Here is an 8,802-nt window from a genome sequence, read left to right as displayed (position 1 = left end):
ATTCTGATCCTGTTGGTTTTGGAGTTCAGTCCAGGCAATCTGTAGTTTTAACAAGTCCCCTAGGCTGATTCTGCTGATGAACCATGGTTGGGAAGCAAGGTATTATATCCTTTATCCCACAGTAATCTAGGCCATTCTGCAGATGAGAAAGCTGAGGCTCAGAGAATTAACTTGCCCCAAATCATGGCCTTACATTCTCCAAAGCCTATAGGTTCAATATGACGCCAGGCATTATATTTGGTAGCACAGGCCTGCAGAGTAGAGAGCCTGCCTGTCTCTCTACTGGGGGACTGGAAATTCTGGCAGGACTGAAATTCTGATAACAAGGACCTTGGCAAACGCCCTAGAGTCCTCTTCCCTACTTCCCCTGAATGTGGTGAGAATATGTATTGTATTTGATTCCTAAGGCTGTTTAAACAAAATACCACAGGCTGGGTGACTTAAAGCAACAGCAATTTATTTTTTCACAGGTGTGGATGTTCAAAATCCAAAAGCAAGATATTGGCAGGACCATGCATTTTTCCTAGCTTCTGCTGTTTGCTGGCAATCCTTGGCATTCCTTCGTTTGCAGCTGTTTAAGTCCAATCTGTCTCCATCCTCTCATGTTGTTCATCTCCGTGTGTCTGTCTCTTCTCCTCTTTTTGTAAGGACACAGTCATACTAGGTTAAGGACCCAACCTACTTCAGTATGATCTCTTCTTACATATTAATTACATATGCAAAGACCCTGTTTCAAAATAAGGTCACATTCACAGGTACACACTTCAACCCACTATATCTATGATTGTATCTATGATAATCAGCAGGTGTCACACAAAACCAGAATCCTCATGCCAGGCATAAAATTCCAATCACTATGGTGATGATTCATTTCTAAAAGCAGGTAGAACCTAAGGGTCCAGATGGGAAGAGAAGCTTGGTGGGCACAGGGAAAGATCTGGCCACCGTCCTTGGCAGGTAAGGACTTTGATATGGCATTAGAATAATTCATAAATCTGGCTCAACCAGACTTTATTTATTCAGTCAATAGCTCTGTGGGCTTCCTATGTGCCAAGAATTGGGTGGGGAAGTAAGGCAGGCAGGATCCATTCAAACATGGCTTCTGGATTTTAGGGTAACTGATAACCAGAGGAACACACTAATGAGGGCACAATTACAAAGATTTGTGCTCTAAGAAAAACCTGATGTCACCAAGGAGACCCTCCTATGGCTGTATTTTCTCCTTTCTTTCCTTCCTTCTTCACTTCTCCTGCCTCTCTCCCTTCCTTCCTTCCTTCCCCTTCTATCAATTATCCTTCTCTGGGGAGACCTGGAGGTGTTGCAACATCTTAGTGGAATAGAGGGGACTAGAGCACCCCTAGCGGTGTGGGCACAGTAACAGCCCCAAAGTACAGGATTAATGGGGAAGAGGCTGGGAGATGGAGGGATGGGGAGGTTCCTGTTGAGGGATAAGGGTGGGAGAGGGTCTTACCCAGGATTTCCCCATACTGTGCAGTGAACATGCCCTGGCAGACTCATGGCCAATGGACAACAGCTCCTAAAGCTTCTACCAATTTGAAACTGTGGATCTCCTCCTCTCCAAAGGCTTTATTGTTTCAACCTTACATAGCGTGTCCCCTGGGATGCCAAGAAAGCAAGCCAGGCCTTGGCCAGGGTAGGGTTAATGCCACAAGAAGCCCCACTCTGATCTGGCAATAATGGTTGTGAAATCCTACCTAGCCTGGGTAGCTCTCAAATCTGTCTCCATCTCCTTCCCTAGTACCACGGTCCCATGGATGAAGGATAGTTGGAAGGCAGGCAGGCACACGGGTCCCCTGCTCTAAGAGGGAACTCCTTGAAAGGATTACACCAGCTTGGAAGGAGCCCTCCACCCTTTCCCATGTTTGGATGACAGGCACAGGGAGGGTTAATCAGATGAAAACAGCCCACTAACAAGCCCATAAAACCCCCTAGACTTAGAAACCCCGAAGGCAACTCTCTTGGGTCCCCTTCCTCCTTGGGAGCTTTGTGCTGTCTTTCTTTTTATTTTATATTCATCTTTTTTTTTTTTTTAAGATTTTATTTATTTGACAGGCAGAGATCACAAGCAGGCAGAGAGGCAGGCAGAGAGAGAGACGGGGAAGCAGGCTCCCCGCTGAGCAGAGCGCTGACCGACCCAGGACGCAGGGCTCCATCCCAGGACCCTGGGATCATGACCTGAACCGAAGACAGAGGCCCAACCCACTGAGTCACCCAGGAGCCCCAATGTGCTGTCTTTCAATAAACCTGCTCTACTGCCCACTACTCTGCCTGATCTATCCCTTCATTCTTGGAAGTGGCATGGCCAAGAACCACAGGCCCCAGAGGAGAAGAAATCCTGTAACACCATCTCTTACCTCCTTGTGTCCTTGGAGATCCAGTCAGGCTCCTTCCAATCCACCACCCATCGACACAAGTGTCAGAGGGATACTTCTCAAATGCCAATCAAACTGGGGCACTCCATGGCTCCCACTGGCCTCCCACTTACTTCATGGAGGCTCTCAGTGACCTGGCTCCGACTTGGTACTCCAACCCCACCTGCCTCTTGCCGGGTATCCTTCAGACACTGTGGGTGCCGCAACACCAGACACCAGTATCCCCTCTCTATGCTCTACTTGGGGCTGCCTGTCCAGTCCTGTTCTGCTGGCTACCTCCTTCTGATACTTGGGGAACCACCTCCATCAGCATCCCTGCTTCCCAGCTCCACCGTGTGCCTAGACTAGGATCTGGCACAACAACAATGAAGTCCCTTAAGGACCTGCTGAAAATCCACTGCCCATCTAACCCACGCTCCAGTCTTGGATTATATATACACGTATATGCTCCCAAATTGATGGCGTGACCTGACAATTTCGTGGGTGTGAGCCTTCACTGCCACCCCTAGCCTGCAGGTGCCCCCAGGCAGGGCCCAGAAAGCTCCTGGATAGAGGTCACTATTGGAAAGATGGGGTCTCACAGAGCAGCTTCCCCTCCCTCCTGCTCTGCCCTGCAGTCAGGGAGCCATCCCTGAGGTGCCTCTGTAGCCAACTACCCCCCTAACCTCACTGCCTTATTCCAGCACTTCTCAGGTTCCCACCTCAGTCCTGGGGGTGGGGATGTATAGGAATATGGGTCCTTCCTTTGGAGCCTGCTCCTGGATCAGCAGGGCCGGAGGATCTGTAGGCAGGGATAGGGTGCCCATGGGTGCTGGCACCATGAGCACCTATCAAAAGCCTGGGAACAGAACCTGCTGGGGTGGAGTGGGGGGGGGTGCAGAAAGGAAAGTGTTTCATAACCTGCCTTCTGGCATCGGAGGCAGGAGCTCAGCCCATCATCAGGGCAGGTTAATGCTCTGAAGGTAGGGAAGCAAGGCCCTCTCCTCCCCATACCGCAGGATGAATTTCTAGGCAGGAAAGGGACTTAATCTGATCCCCACCAGCAAGAAAAGAACGCCTCTGCAGCCTTCCCTCCCTGACAAGATTCTGCCTGCATGGTCCTTGTGACCAGGCACTCAGAATTTCAGATCCTGGTTTTGGAAAGGTGGCCCTTTTCTAGAACCAAAACCAGTCTTCTATAAGCATCTCTCATGCAGGACCTTTTTCAAGAATTTTATCATTTTCTTCAGATGCACATGCCCAGGACCAGCCCAGGGCACCTTAGCTGTCAGGATAGTGCATTTTTTCCAACCTTCTTGGACCACCCATGAGAGTCGAACAAGCGCACATAACCCCCCTGGCCCTTTGCAGGGATTCAAGAACAAGAAATTAGGAAAAGCAAATGGTGCTGGACTCTGGATGACAGGGCTCACTAATCCAAAGCTCAAGGGGAGAATTCCCTAAAGAGCCCCTCCTGTCAGCGGCCGAAACTCACCTCTTGTCCCTGATTTATTTCAGAGTTCTGCCAGCAAAGTCACTTAAATCCTCCCCCATCTCCTTTCCAGAGGTGCCGTTGAGTTGCATGTGGTAGGGTGTGTTTCTGACATCCTGGGGTTAGATGCCACCTCCCACCATTACCAACTAGAGTCCTTCCAACACACAACACTCCTCCCCCACCCCCACCCCAGCTGACTTCGACTTGGACTGAGAGGCTTTTGAGGCTGTTATCTCTTAACAGACAGCTGTGCAGGGCTGGAGGCAGCAGCTTATCAGGGAGAGCCTGCAGTGATTCACAGCCCAAGTTCCAGCTTCTCTGCTGAATAGTAATTTCCAGCAGTGGATTTGTGCTCGGTCTCTCTCCTCCCCCTCTCCCAAGGGTGTGCTGTCCTTTCTGAGAGAGAGAGCAGTGAAGGGGAGATCCTACGGATGGTGATGAGAGGTTTTGTGCCAGCTTTCTGGATACGGCTGTCAATTGGCAGGAGGCTGCAGGTTTAGGGAGCCCAGTGGGGTGTGCCTCCCTTGGCAGTGACCCCTCCCCCACCGGAGAGTTCACTGGTGCTTGCCTTCCTTTCTTCCTTCTCAGAAAGGCAAGGTGCTCCTCCCTTTCCCTCAGTGGTAATGCACCATGGGACAAAGGCCCCCCCTTCTGGCCCCGAGCCCCTGAGACTAGAGCCAGAAAGGGAAGGCTGGGAGAGGGAGAAGCCAGGGAGCAGGCAATGTGCTTCTCGTACCAGTTTGAAGCTGTCCAGTCTCTGTGTCTGACTGTGAAGACTCCAAAAGCCAAAGTCTCCAGGCTGGAGGGGACTGAGACATAGCAGGGCAGGCCAAAGCAGTTTCCATATAGGTTAAGTGCTAAAGAAGAAACCTAGGGCCAGAGCCATTTTTGTGTTTGTTTTATTAGAAGCACGACTCCAGCTCTGAGACTCAGGAGAGAAGGCGAAGAGTTTTGTCCTGGGTCTCTCCTTCTGGGCCAGTGGGCAAGAGGGTTGTTAAAAGAGCTAGAGCCCATAGAGGTGGCCCTGCACCTTGTCTCAAGATGCTCCTTGATAGCAGGGTAAGGAAAACTAGGAAGGTAGCAGTCTCCCCAGGTGAGGGGCAGAACAGACCCCCATCAACTCAGACTCCCTTGCCTTCAAGCAGTCCTTTTCTCACCCCTTGCCCTCAACCAGTCAATGGTGGAGATGATTCCAAGAGCTCTCCTAAGGTTACACCCGGGGTGGGGGGGAACTCATGACTACTGCATGCCTTTAACCCTTGGGGGTCCTAAGCAAGGCTCAGGAGTCCCATGGTCCACCACTCCCTCCCTGAAGAAGGTTCCAGCATGGCTCAGAAAAGCTGAAGGTGGAGTTCTGCGTCTTCAGACAACACAAGTGGTGGAACGAAGCTTCCCTGGGGTCCCTCTCGTTGCCTTGGGGTCCATGCTGACCGTCTGAGGAGCTATATCCAGAGCACCGAGGCGTGAAAGGCTGGAGATGCGTCTCAAGGTCGAGGCCCTGGGGGTGAGATCCAGCGTGTCTACGTGGCCCAGACCCACGAGCTCTCAGGCCGTCTGGTCCTCTTCCGCAGCGCTTGGCTCAGGCTGTAACCTCTTCGAAGAGCCTTCTCCAGCCGCAGGTTCCCCTAGGCTCCTCTTGGACGCTGGTGCAGCTGTCTGGGACGAGGGTCCAGGATGGGAGCTCGGGGGCTGGTAGCCGGGTTGGCACGGATCCAGTGCATCCTTGGAAAGTAGGATGGCGAGGCTGGGCACATTCTTAAGTACACTGAGACTGGCGGCCGGCTCGCCAGGCTTCTGACCGGGTGTGGGCCCAGGCGGGAGGCTCTGCCACACCTCGCGCACGCTCCGGTAGCGCAGCCGCGTGACCTGATGCAGGCCCGCCAGGCGGCGCTTGAGGATCTCAGCGCACGTGACGGTCTTGGTGGTGGCCCGACCGCAGCCGCTGAAGACGATGGCGCGCGTGGCTGGCTGCGCCATGCTGGCAGTGGCGAAAGCCAGCAGGTTCCGGATCTTGCTGCCCTCTTTGACCCGCATGTGCACAGCACCAGGCGCCAGGTCCGCGAAGGGGCTGGAGCCTGGGCCGCCCCCCTCGGCCCCACCCCCCACCGGCGCCTCCTCCGAGCGCACCTTACGGAAGTTCTCCATGCGCCGTCGTTGCCCGGACCTCGGGGACGCTGGCTTCGCCATGGGGCCGCCTCAGCCCTGAGGCTGCATGGCCGCCGGTCGCGCCGGCAAGGGCCGGCAGGGGTAAGGGTGCGGGAGCGGCGTGGACGCTGGCGGGAGGGCTGGGACGGCGCGATCTTCGTCTCCGACTTCACTCCAGCGGGCGCTGCTCTACGCCGCGCTCTCGGCGCCGGGTGCTCCGCGCCTTTAGCGGAGGCCCCGCCTGGGAGCCTGGAAGCCCCCGCCCCTACCGTCAGGCTCCGCCCCTAACTCAGCTTGGCCCGCCCCCGTCCTAGCCTCTGCCGGCTCCCGGGATCCAGTCCTGCCCGAGTCTAGCCACCGGGGCCAGGGAACCTTGCGTTCCGAGATGTGTAGTGGCAGCCAGGGGGTGACCTGCCGGGCGAAGTTGCCCTACAATCGCCGTCTGCCCTCCCTGAGCCAACCATCATAAACGGGCGACCTAAATAAAAACTGTGTTTGCGATGCAAAAGCTGCTTAAAGCCGGGTCCCCGAGCCCTTGCGCGTTGGCCGCCTCTGTCGCCTCTCAAGGAGGGTTTTCCGAGAGGCCTGCTGGCGCCTCTTTCCCCCACTCCTCAGGGAACATTTCCACTCCGTCCCTCCCGCGCCCGAGCCGCTCTTGTCGCCTCAAGGACAGCCTGTGCACGGTCAGCAGAGTGCGGAGGCGCTGGCTGCCGCTGCGCCCGGCGCTGCCCTCGGACGACTACGTCGCGGCGTGGTCTTCGCAGGGCGGCGGGAGACTGAGGTCTCAGCTCGCGGCGCCTGACCGGAGCAGGAGGCTCCGGAACCCCCGTACGCTCCTGGGCTGAGGGGTGAGGCGCTGGGCCGGGCTGTCCCTGAGGCGAAAGGGAAGAGAACAAGGAGAGCCCTTCTCAAGGGGAGTTAAGCTCCCCGCACCCATGGAGCATCCGCTACGAGAAATGCATGCTTTAGGGTAAGCCAGGCACAGTTCCCTGATAACGTGGATCCCCTTCTTCCCAGGTGGAACTCGTTGTCAGCCAGCCTTGGCCCCCTGAGACTCGGTGGGGTCCTTTTTCAAAAGGGAGGCTGGATGAAGGCAGGTGTTGGGGGAGAAGGGAGGAAGGTGGATAAGTTGAAGCCTCGGGGGCATTAGGAAGCTACTGGGAACACCACAGGGCTGGGAGAGTAACCCCGACATCCTGCCAGGAGAGGTGGACAGTGAGGGTGAGGCTGGGGGCTGAAGGGATGATGATGGGAGGGAAGTTAGAAGGAGCTGGACTCCCGCCCCCGGAATTGCTCTAGGACTTCGCCCCTCACCCTTCCACGCCCCTGGCGCAAGCGAGGGAGTGGTGCAGATCTGATCCAGGTTGGGTAGCCTAGCACCGCGGTGGCGGGGAGGCGCCGGGAGAGCTGCAGCGGGCGGGAAACCTCAAAAGTGCCTGGGGGGAGCTGAGTCCCAGCCCCATAACGGGGCTGCCGGGTGGCCTTCTGCCTTCTCACAGCTGTTGTCGCCTCCTTGGCCTCTTGTTTGTCCTAGCTCTCTCGGCCTCTGCAGTTCAGAACCCAGGCTGACCCCATTACCGCACTTTGGGGGAATGGCTGGAGCTGGTGGACTTTGCGCCCCAACGTCCGAGTGACCATCTCCGTCCGGGATATCCTGGTCGCACGCTAGGCTCAGGGGCCCTCGGGGTAGTGCTCCGCTTGGAGCCCGGACTTCGGCTCAGCCCAGCTCCCGCGGGCCCCACTAGAATCCGCCACAGTCGCGGTGGCACAGCAGCCTTGAGACACAAAGACTGACTGCAGCGCTTGGCGGCGGGCGCAGGGAACCTCACATTCCGTAAGACCGAGGTAGCTGTGGTACTTAAAGGACAGCAGTTTCTGCTAGACCTAGGGAAAAGTCCTGGAACCGGTGGGATCCACGGTAGAAGGGGCTGGTTAGGGAAGAAGCGAGCTCTCCATCCGCAGGAGTATGCAAGCCCAGGCCGAACCTTACTTGGAGGGGATATAGGCCGGATCTGCAGTTTGGTGGACCGGGCCTGGGAGCTCCCGGTTTGCGTCCGGTTAGCACGCGGCTGTTCTGCGGCCGCCGGGGTTGGCCCTCGAAAGCTCCCCCTCCCCCTTCTCCCACCTCCAGCTGTAGAACACACGGATTCACTTCGCTCCCCCGGGAAGCGAGAGCGCGGAAAAGGCCCGCATTCCCTCCGGGTCCCTTCCCCTTCCCCCGCTCCCTCTGCAGCACTTAAAATGTAAATGTACATCGTGATTAGCCGCCGGGTCGCTAATTACCGCTGAAGCCATTCATTACCCTGTCAGCGCGCGTCCTAGCCTGCCGGCTGTGCGCTCCAGCTGGGCGGTGGCGGGTTGGGGGGTGGGAAGGTTCACGGAGTGGGGGAACTGTGAGTAAGGGTGAGGAGATTGGCCGGGAGGAAGCGGGGGCGGAAGAGGGGCCAGTGGGGGTGAAAAAATGGGTGGGCGGTGATGTACCGGGGCGAGGCAGGAAGAGGGGAGAAATGCGCAGGCGGCTAGGATTGGGGACAGAGAAGTGGCGAGGATACGCGCGGGGGAGGGCTGCGAGAGGAGGGGCGAGGTTAGAGAGCAAAGCCGGACGAAGGGAGAATACGCGGGGAGGCGGCCAGGAACCCGGGAGAAGAGGCGAGCACGGTTGGGAGGGGAGTAGAGGGCTCAACTCGGAAGGTGGGCAAGTAAATTTGCGTATGGGTGGCGCAGACCCCGCGACGGTTGGAAACGTGGAAAGACAGTCAAGGCTGTTAAAGAGCTGGGTAGGGCCGGGAG

The 8,802-nt window shown here is 56.5% G+C and overlaps 1 protein-coding gene across 1 annotated transcript; it reads right to left on the bottom strand.

Moving 5' to 3' along the window:
* Nucleotides 1-432: 432 nt before the first annotated feature.
* RPP25 (ribonuclease P and MRP subunit p25) lies at nucleotides 433-6,572 on the bottom strand. The gene has a single exon (XM_059371813.1). It carries the CDS (start codon nucleotides 6,052-6,054, stop codon nucleotides 5,413-5,415), a length of 642 nt encoding a protein of 213 aa, XP_059227796.1. The 5' UTR covers nucleotides 6,055-6,572; the 3' UTR covers nucleotides 433-5,412.
* Nucleotides 6,573-8,802: the final 2,230 nt, after the last annotated feature.

The sequence above is a fragment of the Mustela nigripes genome, chromosome 13 (assembly GCF_022355385.1).
Source record: "Mustela nigripes isolate SB6536 chromosome 13, MUSNIG.SB6536, whole genome shotgun sequence".
NCBI classification, from domain to species: Eukaryota; Metazoa; Chordata; class Mammalia; order Carnivora; family Mustelidae; genus Mustela; species Mustela nigripes.
Note: the sequence above shows the minus strand (reverse complement) of the source record. Positions and strands in the feature narration are given on the sequence as shown.

Coding starts and splice junctions, on each gene's coding strand:
- RPP25 (XM_059371813.1), bottom strand. CDS start 6,054: ATGGCGAAGCCAGCGTCCCCGAGGTCCGGGCAACGACGGCGCATGGAG.